Source organism: Carassius auratus, chromosome 9 (assembly GCF_003368295.1).
Source record: "Carassius auratus strain Wakin chromosome 9, ASM336829v1, whole genome shotgun sequence".
Lineage (NCBI taxonomy): Eukaryota > Metazoa > Chordata > Actinopteri > Cypriniformes > Cyprinidae > Carassius > Carassius auratus.
In genome coordinates, this window is record NC_039251.1 from 20,555,100 (window position 1) to 20,578,878 (window position 23,779).

General features: G+C 37.1%; 1 protein-coding gene across 2 annotated transcripts in view; it reads right to left on the bottom strand.

Annotated features, from left to right (window-relative positions):
- LOC113108682 (tyrosine-protein phosphatase non-receptor type 4-like) overlaps positions 1 to 23,779 on the bottom strand; it is a 36,735-nt gene that overhangs the window by 7,697 nt on the left and 5,259 nt on the right. The window contains exons 2-15 of one of the 2 annotated variants that reach the window (XM_026271956.1): positions 15,343 to 15,450; positions 14,697 to 14,739; positions 14,495 to 14,573; positions 12,353 to 12,397; positions 12,046 to 12,098; positions 10,361 to 10,481; positions 9,932 to 10,019; positions 9,535 to 9,623; positions 7,828 to 7,891; positions 6,608 to 6,780; positions 5,732 to 5,800; positions 4,046 to 4,180; positions 3,164 to 3,325; positions 152 to 305 (exon numbers count right to left, since the gene is read on the bottom strand). In XM_026271956.1, coding sequence (XP_026127741.1) covers positions 152 to 305; positions 3,164 to 3,325; positions 4,046 to 4,180; positions 5,732 to 5,800; positions 6,608 to 6,780; positions 7,828 to 7,891; positions 9,535 to 9,623; positions 9,932 to 10,019; positions 10,361 to 10,481; positions 12,046 to 12,098; positions 12,353 to 12,397; positions 14,495 to 14,573; positions 14,697 to 14,739; positions 15,343 to 15,450 — 1,383 coding nt within the window. The remainder of the gene's footprint in view (positions 1 to 151; positions 306 to 3,163; positions 3,326 to 4,045; positions 4,181 to 5,731; positions 5,801 to 6,607; positions 6,781 to 7,827; positions 7,892 to 9,534; positions 9,624 to 9,931; positions 10,020 to 10,360; positions 10,482 to 12,045; positions 12,099 to 12,352; positions 12,398 to 14,494; positions 14,574 to 14,696; positions 14,740 to 15,342; positions 15,451 to 23,779) is intronic. The other variant, XM_026271957.1, reaches the window with a different exon arrangement.

The following is a 23,779-nucleotide window of genomic DNA, read 5'->3' on the forward strand; positions in this document are numbered from 1 at the left end:
CCAAACCACCAAGAGCTTTATTACTTTTTGAAAGTGCAAGCACATCAGCGGTACACCAAAGAAGGGAGGGACACAGGACTATTAATGTCAACTTTGGAAAGAGGAACAACAAAGTAGTCTGGGTCGAGTGAGTCATTAGATGTATTCTTACCGTGGCCTTTTCTGTTGCTATAGGGACATCGTACATTTCATTGATGTGGTTGTCCAAGTCCTGTTGGGACTGGGACAGTATGAGCTGGCTCAGGTTCTTCCTGGACTGTTTGGGAGGGAGGGCGGGGGGCGGACCTTCAACTCCTTCTGGAGACCTATTCAATTAAGAGAGAAATATATAAATAAAAGAGCATCAAAGACATACTTTAAAACATCTCCTTTAGTGTTTCACGGATAAAAAGAGAGTAAAATATGTTTGGATCGACTTGAGCACAAGTAAATCACGTCCATTTCCTTTCAGGATGAAATTTCCCTTCAGTAAAATAGCTCCAGTAGCATCAATTTCGTCCAACACATGAATGACAATTCATCAAAATGTACAATGTAGCAACCAGCTGTCATAGACATCAAACAGGTTCAGCTCAATACATTTCATTCAGTTAACTGACCGCACTATACTGTGACGATCCAGTGAACCGCTGAATTATGCAACACATTGTGTTTTAGCTTTCACACTTGGGTGCACACTTCCAATGAACGGCACACCATGTAGGGTCACGAGTATCTGAATGAGTGTTTGTGTACGAGGCGTAAGGGTTTGCACGTCCGCATGTGTGCGTTGGTACCCACTGACCCCATTTAGCTTTAATGTTCACTTCTAGTCATGTTCTCACCCCAGCATAGTGTCAGAAAGTGACCACTCTGACCCAAAACCAAACACATAATGCCCATACTGAGCAGCTGAGCAGGTCAAAGGTCACACCGAGCAAGTGACAGCAGGGACAAACAACACAACCCGAGTAGACTGCCTTTCAAACAAATAATTCCTATGAGCCAATGCTTTTTAATGAATCAGAAATAACACTGCAAAACCAGACTCCGCACATCCTGCTGGGTTCTGCCTTCTAAGTTTGGGCAGCAGGTGTTTATTTCCTCATTTAGATCTCGTGACAGACACAAACAAGCATATGCTGAGCATGTGTGTGTGCACATGTCTGCATGTTGGTTTATTCTTTAGGTGTACAGGAAGATAAAGCAGAAGAGAAAGTATTATGGAACATATTTGTGTGTTAAGAAATAGGTATTCATATTCAGTTCCTCAAATGCTACATAAAGCATAATGCCAATGATGACATAGTATCAGCTTCTCATTACAGTGTCTATGATTAATCATGTTCAAACTTTGTTGTAAAGAAAAGTTAATTTACACCTTGTCCTAACACATTTTTGATGATGTGTATTACACCAGATGTTAGACTAATTAGATTCCACTGTGGGCAGGGCTACCCAAAGCAATTTAAATTTATGCTTTATCAGATCCTTTTATCCAAAATGACAATTTGTCACGTAGCAAACAATATCCGCAGTAGATGAATATGGGCAGCTCAGCAATGCCACAGAATTAGAAACCAAGCAATTAACAAACAGTCCAACCACACATTACTGCAGCTGTTGCAGATAAGGATATGTAGATGTTATACTAATTTGCATTTTTCAAAAACACACAATAAATTGCATGCATTATAACAGTGTAAAATCAATTGCTCAATCAATTGCAATTGCTATATAATCAAAGAACTATAATCAAGTCACATTCTAACAACAGACCTTCTTATAATGCAAACAATAAAAATCAATCTTGCAATAATACTCACTTAAAGTCATAGCTTAATGTCATTCCAGACCTGTTTGACTTTTTGTTCAGTATAACACATAAAGAATGTGTGTACATATTTTAAAGAATGTTGATAACCAAAAATCTTCGGTTCCCAATGACTATCATGAAAAAAAATCTAAGTAAATAAATACAATGGAAGTCAATGGGAACCAAAACTCTTTGGTTATCATAATTGTTTATGTTCTGCAAAAGAAAGAAATGCATAGGGGTTTGGAATGACATGAGGTTAAGCAAATAATGACATTTCCATAAATTAACTATACATTTCAGCAATGTGACACTACAAGTGCTGTCAAATTACTTTAGTCGGTCAAATCTCTTTTTCTATTTTTAAAAGCAATCTATTAACAATACGTTTTTTCTTTTCTTTCTGATAATCTGTCTGATAAAGGCAACATTATCAGACAGTTTACGTGGTGACACCCTCCCCCCAACTGTAAACAGGTCACTTCTACAACGGCTTAAAGACTGAAACAAAGGAATAGGGGACGAACGGTTATACATCTATTGAACTAGCTTAGCAAAACAAGTCAAAACAACCACATGCCATGCAATAGCCTATCTGCCACTGGCGATGTCATTAGGCGCAAGTATACTGCAGACCTATTCAAGAGGATCACAAAGAGCTTGACATGTTTACCATGCACCATTAAAATCCAAAGCTCTGTGCCCAACGCTATGAGAGCGGTAAACACATTTTACAGCTGCGCAGCGTGCGTTTAGTTTCCATTTGGGGCCATTTAAGGACGCAGACAGAGGGTGGTAGCTGTGATTGGAAGGCAGAGACAAAACAAACAGCCAATAAAAGATGGTTTTGGTGCAGTAAAACCACTTTTCCCATTTGAGGAACAGACTTGAGCTACCATTTTTTTTACACTAAATTATGTGGCTTCTGCAAATAGTGTTTTATAATAACTGAAATGATTTAATGTTTCAATAAGTTAGAATGGCAGTGTGGCATGAATAAGCAAACAGTCAGGACTTAAAATGTATTATAAAGTGCATAAATATAAAAAAAAAATGTGAGTATACCAAATGACTGCTAAAAGAGTTGGTTTTCTGGGGTATTCTTTTTTAACAACACTTTTTGGGATTTAAGAAACTGAAAGTTTGAAATAAAATCGGTAAATCTGTAAATAAAATCGGTATTTCATACATCTGACCTCTGCACAGTCCTTTCCTTAAAAGGCATAATCCACATGTTGCTATGTGGTTGCTTTAACAAGTCTGAACACAAGAGGAAACTTAGAAAGCACTATCACTAATAATAAAGCATTAATAATGCCAGTTTTTGAGGATGGACAGTTTTGCCATTGAAGGGGAGGAAGCACTTACGGCGTAGACTCCAGGCTGATGCTGTTAGCTTGTGTAGAGGAAGCTGATTTGTGATTGGAGAAAACAGGAAGGCTGGGGGAGGCATGGATAACATGGTCCACCAGGTGACCCATGGAAGAGGGCCGGAGCCGAGGACCCTCTTGCACAAATAAGGAGTTCCTACTGTTGACAGGACATTTATAGTTGCTGTAATCCTTTTCACCAACATGTTTAATGAATAAACACAAACCCTCTGGCTGAAGGGAAACTAAGTGTTCTTATCCATTAAAACAAAAAAAGTTTTGCCACAGTAACAATGTATTAGGCTTGTCACAATTATCGATTGTGGTTATTTGATCTAATCAAAATAATGTGACATAACCACGATAATTGTGCGGTTTACATATTGATCACATTTCACATTCAAATGAGGATTAAAAAGGAAAACGAAGCGTTTAAATCATAATCTGGTAGGGAGTAAAGAATAAAGAACAAATATAGTCAAAGGTCTTCCTTCATATATATATATATATATATAAGGAAGGCTTGTGAATTTAATCATTTAATGCAATATTATATTATATTATATTATATTATATTATAAAGACAGGATTCAACTGAGACAATTAATCTTAAAAATTCTTCCTGAAAACTCCCTCTAATGGCTTACTAATAATGCGGTAGTCTATCTCTGAATCTTTGACACAGAGAGTGACTCCCTGACTTCCTGGATGGGTAAAACTCACAAAACCTGTCAAGAATGTGTCTAGCTTAACTGTCATTAAACTGTAATTCGCTTACGTACAGCTTACATATGTATCTTTGTCCTTTCCACTGCCCAATCACCTTACAGAGTCTTTGCTCATTAGGTTGGGTGTTTCACTACAACAGAGATGCACTCACTGGTTGGGGGTCCCAGGGGGCGAGCGGGTGGGCAGGCTACGGGTCTCCAGCCTCTCTTCAGACAGCGAGTTCCTGCTCACTGATTCCCAGTCTGTCACACCCATCACCTTTCTGCCCAGGGGCTTGCTGGGAGATCTAAGAGATGAAACACATTCAGTTCATCTCCACAGCACCTCAGAAGAGCCAAAGAGAAGGTCACTTCTAAGTGTTAACTCTCTGACAGCAATATATTATTGCATTGAGCAACTCTGTTCATAATACATGGACACCATGAGAGTGTTAAAATAAATCTCTTTGTTTTTTCTGAAACTTAATTATAATTAAGTCAGATAATATTTCACCAACTGATCCTTCAAATGTAAAGTTTTAATACAGATCACCGATACTGAAATCAGTTTGGTTTCGAAACAGAACTCTGTTTTGTCATTTTACCTTTATGTTCTCAAGGACATTGTTCTGCAATGTTTTATTTAGATTTTCAATGTTTAACTGCAGGTGTTCAGTACATTTTGACACGGTAACCCCTAGTAAAATATCTCTGTCCACTGAATGACAATTTTAGTAATATTGACATTGAAGTGTGCCATCATATTTTTTTTTTTCTGTTCATAATATCCACTTCGAAAGTCAAACAGAAGAGTCTAGTGTCAATCATTAGTTTTGGGAAAAGAAATCGATCACATACAAGGTTGACGACGCTCATCTTTAGAGTTTCTCATTTGCTAACATTTCAAACAACTGAAGCATATAAATGTAAAAATTGCTGCAGGCATTTGAAAAGTTGTTACTTGTTTGTTTTCATAAGCAGTAGCACTCCAATTCAAGGTTTTTAGTATTGGTCAACAATCTCATAAAAGATAGTTTAACATGTTAAAGACTATTCAGAAATATATTAGACTCTAAAATGCTGCATAACAAAAGTACTAGATCTTGTTCTAGATCTCATTGAAAAATTTCTAATATTATTATTTGATGTTCTATTTTTTTTTTTAAAGAAATTAGTACTTTTAATCACAAGATTGCTTTGAATTAATCAAAATTGACAGTAAAGACATTTCTGTATCTTTTTACGTAACAACTGTAGACGTGTATTCATGTAATGATTTCTGAAGGATCACGTGACACTGAAGACTGGAATAATGGCTGCTAAAAAAATTAGCTTTGTAATCATAAAAATAAATAATATTTTAAAATATGTTTTCCTTTTATACAATTTCACAGCATTATTTGTTCATTTATTTTTAATTTAGACAATTCAGCATTGGTGAGCATTTAAAAAAAATAAAATAAGCATTTCTAAACCACAGTACTATAATAGCCTGATTTGAGTAGAAAAAAAAATCCATTTATGACACTGTTGTCAGCAGTGATTTGGTATACTGTAAATTAATGAAACATAAGCTTGACAAACAGTTTTGGATATTTTGTACTTTCATAACTGAAAAGATCTACCCGTGGGTGTTACTAAAACAGTGAGCACCGAGTCAACTGACTTACTTGAAAAGGACTTTGATCTCGACATGAGTCTTAATGTTTCATGCAAAGATCTTCTGAGCCAAGTTACTCCTCTTCACCAGCTGGTAGTTTATTTTTAAGAAAGCTCACAAATGATCATGCTAATGATCATTACCTGAAGAATCATATCATAACTGGTCACCATTACAAAATCCCTGAAGCACACATTACCTTGCAAACACTCTGTCCTTCATTCCCTTCTCCTTGCCATACTGAACAGACTGTGCTTCTGTCCTCCCACTGTGAAGAGATGTATAATGTTTATAAGGATTCCAACTGTATTTCCCAATCTCACAACATATGATGATTTTAAATATGATGCTCTTAGTGCTAAAAGTTATGGAGTTCAAAATATGTTTTAAGATAATATAGTGACCACCAATAAACACTTATAAATCTAAAAAGCATCACAAGATGAATTTTTGATCACATCCTCTTCTTGGTTTCTATATATCTAAAACTGGCTAAAAGAGCATCATCAATTTTTCAAAAAAAGTTCATCCTCAAGATTTACTAGAGTATTTGTTGGTGTCGACTAAGGTCAAGCCTTTTGGGGACTGTGGCCTCCCTCAGCACACAAGTGACTACTGCAGATGACAAGAAGGAAAATTGAATTGTATGACTTTATGCTTAAAAAAAAAAAAGGAATGCCACACCGAATTAACGTTTTGGAATATTTATAATTTTTTACACAAAGAATGACCTGCTAATGATACTTAGAATACTTTTTCCAGACATTATTGCAATTTTTTTATTTTTGCAAATAATCTTAACATGTATTAAAAGTCATATTATCTTTTTAATATAAAATGTAAATATTAAATAAAAGTAAAAAAATAATAATAATTAATAAACATAAAAATATATATTTTAATTTATACACATTTTTAGAAACGCAGAATGTTGTATGTTTATAGAAGTGAAAAAGATTGTAGGGCAAGGTTTTAAAACCTGAAAGCAATTCATAACAACAAGCTGCAATTCCTCAGACTGCATGCACTACATCTGGACCCATTATAAAAGAAAAGCACTGGAGGAACATCTTACCAGTATCTGAACTTGGAGCCCAAATTGAAGTAGTGTGCAAAGAAGTTCTTCTGCGGAAGAACGGGCCGATCTAGCCGAAAGAAGGTGTGGTGTTCCACACAGGCCTTCCAGAGGTTCTTACAGGCCCTGTAGTTCACCATGTTGAACCCGAGCAATGTATCTCTCGTCTCATGCTGTAGGCAAAAAGAAAGAGAAAACATCTTAAAGCTATTAAATCAAGCATACTGCATCCTTACCCCAAAACATGGGAGAAGTTGGGGACATTTACATTCCCTGCTCTGAATGTTATGTTGTTGTGATAACATGGGCCTCTGTTCGAAACCTGGCCTAAGTGCCTACCCAAAAAGCTCTGCTCAGGAGAGACCTATTAGGACTGACACTCCAATCTGCAAGACTCCATTGGTCACTGGGGACTCCAGAGGGGGCTAAATGCACTTCCCAGACTGTTTTTAGTTTTGCAAATTGCAGGGACTGCGACCCAGGTCCATGGAAATCGTACCCACTCAGCCAAGCTGTGCCATCTGGGCATCAATTATGGATCATGACATTGAGTTCTGCTTTTAGTACAGCTGTGCATTATTCACACGGCTGGGGTGTTTTGAGGTCTCCAGCAGAGGGTCTGTGGCGCTGTGAAGAACCGGTTCAGACACACAGGTCCTCGTCTTGTATCAGTTAATCAGTGCAACTCTAATGTTAGTTCTCATCCCGCTCCCCCACATGCAAAATGCATCATCTACTCTCCATAATTAATAAGCTGTAAAGGAGTCTCTCGTCACTGACAGCAGGGCGGTAATTACAGAGGGATTTCTAATAAACAAAGATCAGTGGTGCTATGGGAGCCAATAAGCTCTTGAATTTAATATTGCCTAAGCAAGATGGTTTATTAATAGGAATTACTGCTTCCTGCAGTTTGTAAATGGGACTGGTGATGTCTGTTGGGGTCATTTTATGATTTTATAAATTGTGTGTTTGTGCACCCACACCATGCCCTACATTTTCAATCACAAACTAGTTATGATATTGTGAGACATTGTGAATTTTTTTTTTTTTTTTCAATATGCATCAGGTAGCTGACAATGCCTTAGCAAACAATAACATTTGCCATTTTACTCAGAAATGCATTACATGGCCAAAGTTAAACATGTTTTGGATGCCTTATGTTGCTTTGCCTTACTGATCAAGAACGACAGTATTAAAAAAAAAAAAAGTGTACCACTTACCCCTTCTTTTCTTAGCTGGATGAAAAACTGCTTGCATTTAAAAGATATTTTTACAATCTTCAACCTAAAGCAGAAGAAAAAAAACATGTTGGCACAACAAAAACACATTTTCAAGGGCAGCAACTAACACTTATTCTAAGCTGTTAAAATTCCATGACCCATTTCATGGCCCTTTGTGTCTCTCTAAGCTTCACTCCTATTAAAATATGAGTCATAGTGAAGCTAAATATATTCTACACAACACACATTCTCAAATGTCTGAATAAACACATGCTGGAGCAGCCTCAACCCTTTCTGATACATTCTGTCACACAGTCCCAGCACAACACTGTACAACTCAAATTCAACTTCAATGGTCTTTAAAGGGGTCATCGGATGCCCATTTTCCACAAGTTAAATACATTCTTGAAAACATACTTTGGTTTAAATTTCACAATGGCAGCATAAAACAACACCCTTTTACCTTGTCAAAATCAGTTCTGTTTTAAGCAACCTGTTTTAGTCCATGTTCCTTTAAATGCTAATGAGCTCTGCTCACCCCGCCGCTCTCTTCCATTGGGTGACGAGCTGTTCTCATGAGCCTGTTCACTTTAGCCGCAGAACTTGCTAACTAGCAAATTATTAGACAATGCGATTTGCAAAGATTCATAAAAGAACCTTATACTCACTTCTTCTGGAGGTGAAGCTGGATCAAGAATGATTTGCGTGAATATAGATGCATTTATGTAGATCAGGGAACATTCCCTTCAAAAACATATGTAATCCACTGCATCTTCAGCGGCTCAGATATCTAGAGTAAATGACGACTGCTATGTTCATTATTACATCCAAGAGCAGTACACCTCAGTCACTTAGAAGATATTCTTGTCTACATCTGTTCCGGTGGTGAAACAGTGGTGGACTGATGACAGATCACTCAGGGCGGGTCTGAGGTAAGACGCCACTGTCAATCAACAATCGTGGGAGATGCCTGTGTCTGTGACATCACACAGCCAAGCGTCTGAGAATGGCTTGATATGAGAAAGCGGAAACGATTTAACAATAAATAAAAATAAAAAAATCTGGGTGGATCTGGGTTTGTGTCCACTCACACATGTCAGTACAAACAACTTGTAAAAGTGCATGTTGCATCCGATGACCCCTTTAAAGAAAATGCTTCAATGACATTCACCTATTTTTCTATTTTAGAAAACATAGTTTTAACAATCACATTCGGTAAATTGCAGGGGTGAACGATAAAATAATTAATAAGTGTAATTGTTTGCCCTGAGAGGCTTGCTGACATCCAAGGCAAACAGGCCCTGTTCTGTTCTGTTCTGGGCTAAACATAGTTTGCCTGGAAAGCATCTGTGCATGTATTTCAAATGGGAGATGCTTGGACTACAGCTACAGAAGCAGCTGGGCTTGAGTGCCAGAAAAACAGCCTGGCGATGGAGGGGGAAATACAGCTTTGCATGATAAGGATATAGAGTGCTTCTCTTTACATTACATTTGATCATTTAGTATTGTGTACAAGTTGAAATTAGTGCGAACAAAAATGCCTAAACATTTACAACCCCCCATGGTGTATAAATCTTCATTTAATCATGCAATGAAGCTGACAGCAATGCATTATCTTCAACCTGGATGAAGTTTGCAACCTCAGCTTCATTTCACTTCATGACTTAAATTCAACACGCATGACACCAATAAGGCAAGTTCACTTACCATGGAAAGTAGTTGATTCGTACCCTGTTCTTGTAGATGGCAATGCCAGCTGACATCAAGCCTATGAACATCTCTGTGTTGCTTTGATCCTGAAAGGAGAAATGAGAAAGCATTAATGAGGAGCATTTAGCATTTTCGAAACTGTGCTGTGTAATATTGTTTAAAGAGTACTAAAAAATGAAACCTAAAAGACCATTTGTCTTTATCCATTCCATGCCAGTATAAATAAAAAGCTCTGCAAAATATTAATAATTCTCTTTTCCATACGATGAAAGCACAAATGGTGATTTTAGTCCTCTAAAGCCTTACAGGAGCTGTACTCTTTCATTGATTATCTTTATTTGTAGCATAGAGGCTTGTGTGTAGATACACAATGAAACCGCTCTGACTCGCTCACCCTTGCATAGTGCAGTTCCACTCCGTAAAGTTCCAGCGTTCGTGCCGTGTTCAGGTAATTGAATTCAGACTCTGCTGGAGTAAGTCCACTGTGCCCATGTCAAAAGAAAAAGGGAGAATAAAGAGTCAGAACGAAGACATGTGCTTCAGATTCACATCACAAGACAGTGAAATAGAGGTAAGTGGGTGTACACAGCTCTTGTGTAAATCACAGAAAGAGGCTCCTTTCAAAATCCACCGATTTGTTATTATTGCTAAGATGCGGAGGACAATGAGCTTCCTGTTCTCAGCGCAGCTCTAGTGTGGGCGTACTGAGCCATGAGCATTGAGAAAACACACGCGGGTGTGTTAACTAACAGTTATGAATATTCATAAAGCCATATGTGAAATCAACAAGATGCAGTGACAAGTTTAGAGTGGTGACTCTTACCCGTGTTGCTGGTGATGTTTGGTGACTTCTTTTTCAAAGCCCTGAGGCTGGTTGGGAATGAAGCAGAACTCGGACAGGTATCCTGGCAAATTCTCAGCTTCACTGTAATCACCCAGCTCAGCTGAATCACACAATACGAGCACAGCGTTACGGATAACAGCCGTGAATCATGACAGTACAACATGCAGACCATAAAGGGATACATCACTGCTGGACACACACTGGTGCCTAAATCTCTTAATCCCTTGCTTTGTGTGTGATTTACATAAAGTATTATGGGACCAAAAAATATAAGCAAAATGCCCTACAAAACTGCATGTATTTTTTTTATATAATAATACAGATTATATTATAGTATAGCATTATTATATATTTAAAAAAAACTGAAAATAATGATTTAAATGTGTACAGTCATGTTAATTCAAAGTGTATGAATGTAAAAATATATACTATATATTTTCTATATGTAAGTTTTGAGGCTATATCACGTAAGAGCGTTTTAAATTTTGATTTAAAATATAAATGTTCTTCAAAAATACATAAACCCAACATGAATTACATGCTGTTTGTCTTCACCTGTTTGCACGTTTCAAATAACTTAAAAAATGTTTTCCTTTTTATCATGTTGGGCGGTCTTATTTGTTGTTGACCAGTGCCAAATGTTGTCAGATTAAACGTTCGGCTTCACTTAAACCAAGCACTGGACTATCATTACAATCATCCTCATTCATTTCAAATAAAAAGATAAAACACACTAATGCTTCAAGCTATTCAAGAGTTTAGGATTATTACACCCGTAAACAATATTTTTTATCATGCAACAAACATAAGCGCTCAGTAATTTTTTTACCAAAATAAATCCCCTCAAAAGTAACATTTAGCAACAATTCTGCCACTATGGCAGCTTGCCAGAAAACCCTAAAGCAAACAAAATGAGTTGCAATAGATAGCGCTGTCCTAGGCAACCGGGCTCAACAGAATCCCCTCTGACCTATATAGTGCCCAAACTGCATGCTAAAAGCCCCAGAGAGACCGGAGCAAATGTGCTCACTACAGCAATCTGTCAAGAGTCATTATTGCTGAGCTCAATCTGGCAAGCGGACCCCCGAGGGCCTGGGATATGTCATGGCACTGCTCCGTCTCGAATGGGCACTATTAGGTTAACTAAGATGTGCTGGGCTGTGTTAGTGCCTGCTGTACTTCAGAGAGATTTCTTGCTCGCATTTACTCCCGTTTTACAAGCTAGCGCTTGTTAAGCGCTGAGGTTGTGCACAGATGGAATGTGCCGTGCTGAGCTTGCGCTGTTGTACTTTGGTGGTTTGCTTGGAAGCTCAGTACTGGATTTGAGTTTGCATGATACCGTAATATATCATAAAGAAACATTGGACATTACACTGGGGGAAAACAACTTTAATTATAATTCTGCTGCTATGCTAAATTGCTATCAATTCCTCTCACTCAAGAAATAGAGAACTGCAGGCGCCTCGTGTTCGACACCAAACATAACATTAAAAAGGATTTAAAATTGTAACATTAAAGTTAGCGCGACCAAACCAGAATTAAAGCAAACCACATGTAATTGACTGTCACATACTGTTCCACTTTAAAAAAACTGATTTAGTTTGTGGCTTCTTTGTCATGTAGATCCCTACAACCATTCTTTTCAACGAATGGCTCATACTTACACTGAACAGCGTACGATGCCAGGAGTGCGGCAGTATTTTGCGGACAGGGCAGTCTGGGAGGGATATAAATTATATTAAATTAACAGTGTCAAATGTTGGAGATCAAACCAAATTACTGTATTTATGATACCATTGAAGAACATGTAAGCACATGCAAATTCAACAGTACAAACTGCTGTGGCATCACAAGATAAATATTGAAGGGACAAATTTACATAGTTACAGATGTGTCATTCATCAACCTACTTTTAAACTGGATTTAGGAAGAGATTTACAGTTAAAAACAGCCACACATGATCCAGCTCACCTTCCACTGAGTATGTCCTGCTTAATCTGTAAAAAATACTGGTACCTACAAATAATGAAAAACAAAAAAAAACATGACAAATAATTTCTGTTAAGCACTAGACTAAAAATAACTTGGGTGTACTGTTCATGGAGTGAATTTTTAAACATTTAAAAAAAGAATAAATATTAAATCAAACTTCCTGCATAAAATGCCATGCCATACTGTAAAGCAGTAAAGTTTAGAGACTGGAGTTTAAAGGCCATTGCACACGGATTCTGACATTTTTGCACATTTAAAAATAAATACAACCTCACGTTGTGTCAATAATGTTTACACACTGCCTTCGAAACATTTGGCCATCATAAAAAAATTGGGATCAGGTTAGATTTTCTGCAATATTTCGCATCCGTAGAAAGCATCGCCCGTGAAATCCCACTGCTCCTTAATAAGGAGCAGGAACTCTCTGTTCTCTCTATACCTCAGGATTGGATGGATCCAATATTTTAGGGGTGTCCCCGACTAAGGATTTTCATAGTCGAATGGGAATCTTGCTGATATTCGACTAATAGTAAATAATGTTTTTATGTTTTGATTAAAATATAGTTTACACTAAATGTCAGCGAAACCCTAGCAATTCACAATTTTTACAATAGTGCTCTCATTATAAAGTTAGCCTATATGACAGGATGTTCTGCATTTCTGTTTTGAGCTGCTCGCGCTGAAGATGACCAGTAGAGTGAGCATTTGATAGCAAGTTTTTAATTAAACTCATAATTTCATGTGGAATACGCTTCGTTATTTATACAACATACGGTAATATTAGGACTTACAGTCTATCTGCAAAAAGAGCCCAAATGCAAATGACTGTGTCTGCGCGGCTCTGAATGAACTTCTCATTATAATGGTATGTGTGTGACAGTCCCAGTCATAGTTATTCATATTCTGCTTTGTTTGTCCTACTTGTGCGAAAAAAAATCCAGTATCTGCCTGTGTCAGTTTGAGTCTTGGTAAAGTTTTAAATCCCTGCCACCAAGATGCTCCTCTGTCGGTCACAGATTATGGAAAGTTAAACATAAATCAATAGGGGTGGTTGGATTTATTCAGCACTTTAAAATATTTATTTGAAGCTTCTTTCTTTTCAGATTCTTATTCACGGCTTTATCATAACAGGCTGCATATTAACTTATTGGGAGAAAACCGCAAGTTCTATGTGAAATCAGACATTTGAGCTTCCTCATATAGACAGAATGGCATAATCATAACAGCCCGCGAATATTCGACTGAGATTGGTAGTCGACTCAGGCTCCTTGAATCGAAGCATCGAATTGTCGACTATTCGGGGTCACCCCTACAATATTTCCTTTCTTTTTCTCTTTTTTAAGAAGTGAAATGACAACAAAATCATCTTCACTGCTTTAAGACTCCATTTAGTACTGTTTTGCAATTTTTTTAGGATGACTAATACGAAAAATTGCATATGGACTCAATGTGGACCTCAACTAACATTAAATAGAACTGCATTATTATCGAACCAAGAAAAACCAAAGCAAAGACATGGTTACGAGGTGTCAAAAGTGGGTTCATACATTTCCTGGGTACTGAACCCATGGTGAACTTGGCATTGTTCGTGAGATTCTCTGCTGTTTGTTCTACAATAACACTACAAAGAGAAAATGCAACATTATCACTATGATTCACTATGAATCACCATTGCCAATTCAAGTGAAGAGGTCAATCACTATAGTTTTACTCATGTTCTGCTTTACTCATCTCCTGTTCTAGCATGTACTTCTCTGAACTATTTTTGGTCTCGGTATTATAGCACTTCTTTTATAGCCTCCGTAGAAATGAGTATTACAACATAAGAGATTCAAGTCTGCTAAATAAACTGATGTAAAAGAAATCAAATAAAGAATCCATGACATCAAATTTGATTTTAGATTTTAGATGTAAAATTTTAGCACATTTTAAATCTAACCTTTATATAGATGACTGAATTTGTTGACAGATTTTTGTCCAGTAAAATGACTAGAATATCATGCCCCCTTACAAACTTTCTAATGTTAAATGTGTATCAGGGATCTTAGAGCAAAAACGAATATGCACATTACCTTTTAAACCATTTTTAAGGTCTTTAAACCAAAACTGAAATCCACTCACCGTGTGTATTCTTCCTGAAGTTTGTTGGGGTCACTCACAAAAAATTTCACCCGGAAGTTCAGATGATGTGGAGAGCCCCCTAGCATTTAATTAATCAGAACATTGTGTGTGTAAGTACAAAGATGTACAAAGGAGGAGAAAGAATAATCAATGGCTGGTGGTAAACACCAGCCTAGGTTGGTGCCTTTTACAAAATACTTACTTTTTAATTGCTTCCTTATGGGTTTATTTGGATCCAGCCACCTCTATAAATTATTGATTGAGAAAAAGAAAGAGAGAGAGAGAGAGACAGAGGAAGAGAGAGAGGAAGAAAAACCTTAATAACATGGCACCAGTCCAACACAACCTAATGCCACTCAATAATTCAATAGGCTTGTGTTTTCTGCTGTGGAGAGGTGAAGATGTACTTATCTGCAGTTACAACACAAAGAGACAAACGAAGCGTGTTTAACTTTGATCCAGTTTCAACTAAATCAATAGAACTACAAAGTCTGTTCCCCCACAGATTGTGCGATTGATAGATGCCTACTGGTGGACTGATGAAGGTGTAACATAAATACTGATAGTATACATACAACACACAGGCATCTATTCATGTTTTTGGGTTAGGACTGAATGATGTCATTTTTTGTGACAGTAATATATACACCAATGTTTTTGTGGTGTTTAAAACTAGTAGGAGAAGATGTTTCACACGATCTTTAATCCTGAACCATTGTGTTCTATGTTCCTAAATGTGAACCTGTTTCAAGAATACTGGCCATTCACACACTTTATCCTCAAATGCTTCAAACAAAACCTCCATGAATCCCTGTGGGCACATCTCTGAGCTTCACCTCTGAACTCACCGGACTATCAGAGTCGTCGTCGGCCAGGTGCAACCCAAAATAGTCTCTCTCGGTCAGCTCCAGGTGCTTAAAGACAGCGTCCAGTAGGATCTGTCCTTGATCGTGCTTCTATAGAGTATGTACACACACAGACAGATAGAGAGAAACATGTAAGTCCTAAAAATAAAACTTGAAGGATTATTTGAATATTTAATCATATTTTTAGGCATTCAAATAGATTTGCATATTAGAAACTATTCATTTTTAAGTTTATTATTTAATATAAAATATTTGAATTTGAATCACTTAACTGTATTGAATACAATAATGTCCTTCTGAAATATACCGACTTCAATACTACTACTATACAATAATATATTTCTATCCTGATTTCAACACATTCATTTTGCAATGTTGTCCATTTATAACAGAATATAATAATATAAAAGGTAACCTAGAACATGATGTAAAATGAACCAAATCAGGCTTTAGACTAAAAGCAAAACCTCATTAGACGTTGCCATTGTCAAAACAATGATGTGCATCTTTGCAACTGAGCGGCTGACATCAGCAGCAAAATGAAACAGGAAGTATGTATGCCCATCTTTCCAGTAAGGGCCAGGCCACTCTGGTTGTTAGAAAAAGTCAGATGTAACAGGCCGGTTTTATTGGCTGTCAGATCCGTTACAGCATCCTGACAGCAGAGCTGAGGCTTTAGCAGCGCTTTTATTTCCTGTTTTACCCTTTTAAACGGTCTTGGAAATGCCAAGACAGCATATTCTGAACACATGCCTTCAGAGAAACACAGACGGACAGGTCAGAGCACATACACGCCGTGTTGCTCAAACACAATATGGCAACAGTCACATCAAGCAGAATGAATGACAGGCCAGTGGAGAGAAAACGGACGTCTAACGCCTCTGCAGAGCTGCAAAGAGTGTGAGGAAAACCGAATAAATGGACGAATAAACAGATAGAACATACATAATGACATTTCACATGCAAAAACTAATACTGAAACAAAAGTACAGATAAAATTGAAACATTCAAACTGAATTTGCACTTGCACTGTTATTTCTACACTATATTGTCTTGATGACTATACATCCTCTTTTTCCCAGACAGTTCCTATATTTAATCTAAACTGATTAAATGTAAAGGCTTTGTGTTCTTATTGACTACATAATGTACACATAAAAATATTTTGGACCAATAGCATGCAGTCATCGTAAACGATTGAAATATAATGTTTGAGGCCTGTAGAGAGCATGTTATAGGAAAACAATACCAAAACCCAGAAACTGTTTGCAATTTAAAAATCCCTTCCAGGACCCTAGTTATGTTAACAATCATTCAAAAGTTTGGGGGCAGTCATTTATATTTCTATTTTTTTCAGCAAGGACATGTTAAACCGATAAAAAGAAGAATAGATATGGTTAGAAAAGATTTCTATTTTGAATAAATGCTGTTTATTTAATAAATTTTTTACTATTTATTTATCAAAGAATATTGAAAAAGTATCACAGGTTCCAAAAAATATTAAGCAGCACAACTGTTTTCAACATTGATAATAAATCAGCATATTAAAATGATTTCTGAAGGATTGTGTGGATTAATGGCTGATGAAAATTCAGCTTTACATCACAGTAATAAACTACATTTTTAGAAAGTTTCTCATAACATTTCACAATACTACTATTTTTTTTCTGTATTGTTTTATATATATATATATATATATATATATATATATATATATATATATATATATATATATATATATATCTCAAAAGCAGCACTGATGAACACATGAGGAATTAAAAAAAATATATATTTTAATGAAAAAATCTTATCCCAAACTTTTGAATGGCAGTGTATATCAATAAATTCAGTTCTAAAGTAACATGTTCAAACATGTGATTTGTTTTATATAGAGTCTGTAACTTATTTTGTCCAATAACTATCCCCTGCTTGAACACCACATGACCATAAGTATCCCCTACAGACAATGACAGCAGCAAAGGAAACAAAGTATAAATGGTACAGTGTGGGAAAATTTTTTAGGTATATACAAAACAGGAAGTATTTATATAGGCTTTGATTCTTCTAAATGTTTTTTTTAGGATGTAGATATGAACAAAGTTTCGGGACTTCCAGACTCTTGTGCTTCCTTCCCTTGCCCTCAGCACTTTTGTGTAGATTTCCACACTAATTAAAGTGTCTGAGAGGAGATTTGCTGCAGTCTCAGACCTCATGGCTGTTTAAGTGTGCATTTTTAACAGAAGTCTACAAAACTAATGAAATACAATTCCACTGTGGCATTTTTAATGAGTGTGTGTGTGTGATGTGCATAAAAGTCATAATGAAACAGGAATAGTGACAGCTCTTTTCTTCTATATTGTGACACATCAGATAAAGTGGTTGGCTCTATCCTTCACTTGTTGATTGTATGAAGTCAGAAAGTCTGAATATTAGCTTGTAGGCTATTTTAAGGGGGGGGGGGTGAAATGCTATTTCATGCATACTGAGTTTTTTACACTGTTAAAGAGTTGGATTCTCATGCTGAACATGGACAAAGTTTCAAAAATTAAGTTGTACGTTTGAAAAAATACCAAAAATACCTTTTCCGGTTTGTCACAAGTTTCGGAAAGTTTTTTTCGAGTATGGCTCTGTGTGACTATATGGGTCCTACGCGCACTCCCGTAGAGTAGAGAACTGAGAGCACAGACATTCACTGATCAGAGCGAGACCGAAATGTCACAAAAGAAGTGTTTTTGGTTGCCATGGAAAGACAACCCTGCACAGATTACCAAAAAAAAAAAAAACCAGCATTAAGGGACCAGTGGATGGAGTTTATTTTTACAGAGCATCAACGGAGTTGTGCAAGTGTTTTTGTTTGTTCCCTGCATTTCGAAGATGCTTGTTTTACAAACAAGGCCCAGTTTTTTTGCACATCGTTTATTTCTTAAGGATGATGCAATCCCAACGAAAAAGGGTCACGATCGTGTGTTGGAACCGCATGCGGTGAGTAAAACTGCTCTGTGTTATATCTCTGTGTTGTTATCTTAGCTATCGGCGCGTAAGCACATCAAGTAAACAAAATGCGATGTTTGCATCAAACTGCACTTTCCACATATACACTTTAAAAAAAAAAAAAAAAAAAAAAGACAAAGTGGAACTTAGTCATTTTCCAAAACCGCTAAGCAAATATATAGTTTCAGTACATACCACATAGAGACGTCGTTGCTGCTTCTGCTCTTGTTAAATTTCAGCCTCTGGATCGGATTCTGGATCATAAATATACGCTGAATCTGACTTTTAGCCATGGTTTGTTTTGGATGATGGTTTTTTCCTCACGGTAAAGTCACAGTTTCCACATGCTCTCAACGCAAAAGCCTACTGGCGCTCGTGATTCTTTAGCTCCGCCCACACGTCACGCCTACAGACGCTCGTGTTTTTCCGGGAAAAATCGGTACAGACTATCTTTCTCTTATGAATTTAATAAAACTAAAGACTTTTTGGAGTTATGAAGGATGCAGTACTACTCTATAGGTACTCAAGATTAACAGGATATTGAGTGAAAACGAGCATTTCACCCCCCCTTTAAGAAAATGCTGGGGTTCAAGCAGATTAAATAATTGGATAAGTCAACAGAGAGAATGCTATTGTTTTACTAGAAAATATTTTTTTTCATTTTGATGTAAAATGTGAAAAAACAAACAAACAAACAAAAAAAAAAAAACACATGCACGGATGAATTGTTCACAATAATATCAATAACATGCATCTTGAAAATAGATTTGGTGAATTTACATTTCATGCCAACTTTAAAGAAGGGGAGGAGAGTGGTATGACAGAAATGCAAGCACACATGTGACAACCTGTCCAAAAGATCGGAGGTCTGCAGGGAGCCTTTGAGTGTTTTGAAGACAGTCAGTCATCTCCACACGGCAACCAAAGAAACAGACAGCAAACACAGCCTAGATATGACATCTGTGTGTTTTGATACCAAGGACTGGTACTGCAAAGGAGGCTCACAAAGTCTTTGGACAATTAGGCCACAGTTATAGCCAGCATGAATTCATAATGTTATTTGATTTCTTAATACATGTTCTTAGGTTTATTGAGCAAGATTCCACATTGCATGTTTCGAAAGAAAATGTAATACCAACATTTTTAATCTGCTTTTGACACAAATTTCCTTCTAAGCGCATGCCATTAAGGCCACATACGCATGTTAAATGCATCCAGAGGTTCAGACTGCCTGTTACTCCCAGGCCAGCGTTAGAGAGTTTCAGTCCAGGTAATAGGCTCCTACTGGCATGAGCCCTGTTCGCACGGGATTAGTATTTATCTAGGTACCTTGTGTGATTTTGAAATTACCCTCCCACATCAAAATTTTGTGTTGTGCATTTGCACGGGAGAAGCTAAGCCTGAGATTTTACTCAGATTTACTGATTTATCTCCCGGATACCCGGATGTCAAGGCTTTGAGAGCCCCGTTCCATGATCCAAATGGATAAAAAAATATATATATAGATATTAATATAGTTTCTTGCGCTGTGTCATTTACATTTCACCAGGTTAAAATTATATCTCAAACTTTATGCTTGATATATTTGTAACAGATGAATCTTAAAACCTTTTCAGCTTTCTCTTTCTGCAAACTGTGAACTATGGTGTAGCGATATGATGACATCACCCAAAATACAATCAAACACTCCAACGCAGCTCCACTTTCCCGAAAGATGGATAAAAAGGTGCACAGGAAACAAAAACATAAAAAAATGATATAAGACCTGCCAAATCACAGAGATGCTGATTCGCACAGGACTAATATCATCACAGGACCTCGGTGTTCGGCGAAATCTGGTAGGTTTTTTACGGGGGAATTTTAACTTCACAAATTACAGACATGGTCGATTCGCACGGGATCAAGATCACAGACAACCTCCGCAATTATTACAAATGACTGGAGGTCACCAGGTAATACTAATCCTGTGTGAATCGGAAAAATAAAAAAGCGCTTTCGGTGTTCAGCGACTGAATAAATTGTACCGAACAATGACATTTTTGGTTATGTGATCAAAAAGCAACCAAAGCAGAGTGACAGGCATGCACTCTTTATAAAGCAGCCAACATGTCGGCAGTGTGGAAGCATTTAAAAGTGTCTGAGAAAGACTTAAAAATCATTACAAATACCCATAGAGTCAGACTGTTTAGTACTGCAGTGCATGTCTTTAATGAGAACAGAGAGGGGTGGTCGAAGCGGTTTATTGTATGCTGATTTAAATCTTGAAAGGGCCTTAAACAACTAAATAAATTGCAGAATGTTATGTTTTATAATACATGCTTGGACAGCATGAAAACTGGCAGAACTGCAAGAACCGCTTGTTAGCCAGGGTTCAAAGTCCAAAACGTGAAGAAAATCTGTGCTGAAACGTAGTTACTCGTCAGTTGCTCAGTAACATTTTTACAAGGCATGGATGTGACAAATGTGATGCGTGCAACAAACATCTAACCAAATTCGCAATGAGAATCACTTATAAATCTGCTGTTGTCAACAAAAAGAAGCACTGAGGTCTTCCTGTGGGTTTCCTTCAAAATAAAAGCTGAGAAAAAGCAAGAACTCAGCTGATAGCTGTATGTGGATTTTTAAATTAATTTAGTGCTACTGCAAGCAGTTTTTAGTGCTGCAAATCCATTTATCCATTGCTGAAATTTCCGCGTCTTCATGGAGAGAGCAAGTTATGGTTGCTTAGCAACGGCAGACTCATCAGGAGCGCAAGTGCCCGAAGGCTTTGGGGGAAAAAAAAATCAGAAAGGGCCGTGCCTAGCGTTTTCCATGCGTTTTTAGATGCGATGTGTGAATGCCCCCTTACAGTATGAAAACTCCTGCTTAATACAAAGAGTGACGATGGCAGAGACAGCAAAACGTTCCAAAGTGTGGTTAAACTTCACAGAGTTGATGCAGACAATGCTGGTTGTAATTAGGGATGTCAAATTTTGATTATTTCCATGATCGATCGTCGTTTAAATTAACGATCAATTAATCGATTAATCGTTAACCATAATACTGCAAAATGCGTCTATTGCAGGCACGCAGTCAGCGGTATGACAGGATGTGCAAAAGCCACACACACACACACAAAACGCTTTCTCACTTGAATTAAAGAGGTTTTAGTCTGAATAAAATGCTAGTAGCAGGATTATAAAATGAATAGATGCGATTATGATCATTTGATAAAATGAAGAGAGCGCGCCATACTTTTGAGGTCATTTTACTTTGTTGACAGTTTCCAATCCCGCACGGAGAACGCTGAACGCGCCTCTTTAAATGGTTTTGTGGTGCTCGTTGTTGTATTTTAAAGCACAATTGCAATGTTTTCAACTGACATTATTGTATAAAATTATCCGAAATGTGGAGCGCGTGTGACTGCGCTGCACATTAAGTGAACTACATCGGCGCTGCTGCACCAAAACACAGTTGCTCACATTAATTTGATCCTGCTGGATTCTGTCCTAGAAAATGTCAGATTTTAAAAATCCGGCATACAGCGCATTAGATCGTGACAGTGCATGCGTGCAGACGAGGATGAGCGAGCGCGGCTTTGGCTAGATTTATTTGGAGGTTATTGCTCATGTCTCATTCGGCACAAATCGAAACATATTCGCAATGTATTTGAATGTTAAACTATTATTTATAATGTAAACTAGGCTTGTACTTAACACGCATTCGCATATAGACGGAAAAGATGATCCTCTTCACATGAGCAAAAACGTCCTTGGCATAACAGCAGAGTGGACCGGTATACTACGGTCTATTTAAACTGACCAGTGTAACCTTTTAATGTTTAGTTGACATTTTATTTTGATAATGAACAGACTGCGATGTAAGTTTGAATCGCTAGAATATACGTGTGCAGCAGGCTCCGGTGCGATCGAAACAGCTGAGACATTAAAAAAATATATATTTTCCGCAAAAGTGTTTACTTTCATTTGTGCACACTCACAATAAAAACAGAAGATTTGTGCTCTTGTAAAATAAAGCAAACAAACAGAATGCGTTGTCATCCTTTTTTTTTTTTTTTGTGAACTTATGGAGCGCCCACACTTCTGTTTTAAATCCGTTAATCTTAATTAGCCTATTTAAGTCGGATATATTTCGCATAGCCTATAAAAAAAAAATAAAAAAAACATGAAAACAAATTGTTATTTTTATGTTGGGCCTATTACTTAGTAGGCTATACATTTTCCTTAAAGCATCCCATTTTGTCCCAGGGCTTAGAACCTGTGCCCTAGTCAGGTCCATGCAGAAACTTGTGAACGATGCTCGGCGTCACCGTTTAGTGACAGCAGTGAATGCTCCAGGAATGTGTCGGTCAAAGCGCCTATTAATCGCTGTTTTGAATCCAGCAATTATTTATTTAGAAATGATAAGATCTGATTATGACAAGTGTGGTATAAAAGCTTTGTTTATTAGAGGAATAATAGGTTAACTGGAAAATGCTAGATCGCGACCATGCTTTTGGACCCCATAGTCTTCATTTACGCGGCTTTGTTCTGGTTTGCCGGTTGGTCACGAATTTCCACAAATTCAGTATATTTAGGCATTGTTTCTTTTCCTAAATCTTCATAGTCTAACCCTATTATTTCCCAGGTTTATTTTATTATCTTTCGCTTTTAATAACTGTTTTCGCATCTCTTACTGGATGCGAAAGGGAAATTAAAGATTTAATGAATTAAGAATTCGTTCGATTTATTAATTTGTTCCCTTATTTCACTTAAATCATGGGTTATTTAGGGAACAAAATTAATGAAACATGGACAATTGCCACATTAATAATTCGTAGGAATGAATTAACAAGTTGTAGGAATGAATAGACTACCTGTCCTGTCACTGTGTCCCGCAGCCCTGCAAAGCGCACGATATAAAACAGTTATCTGATGAAATGATTAGTAACTACATTTCTATTGCATTTAATGTTGAAGAACTTTTATGTTGTTTCTATTTTAATGTACTTTAAAGTTTAAATCACATTAAAAGCTTAATTTGTACATTGTGAATGAATGATGATGCTTTTATATATCGTCACCGTCACTCACAGCCGCTCGCACGTGTTGAGTGCGCATGAGCCGCACGCAGCCCAACATTGAATCGGTTAACCGACCATCGATAGCCTTAATCGATTGCATCTCTTATCGATAATTAATCGATCATCGATTAATCGTTGACATCCCTAGTTGTAATAAGTGCAAATTTTTGCATGTAAGGGCGGAAACACAAGCAATCTGTCAAAGCATCTTTCAAAAGTGCATTATGTGCAGACAGAGAAATGCAAAGTTTTCGACTGCCAGACACAACACAAAGTAACACAACACAAAGTACCGATAAGAATACCTTTAAAGTACCGGACCGTTAAGGAGTATCGGTAAGAGTAGTAATACCGTTAAAACCTTAA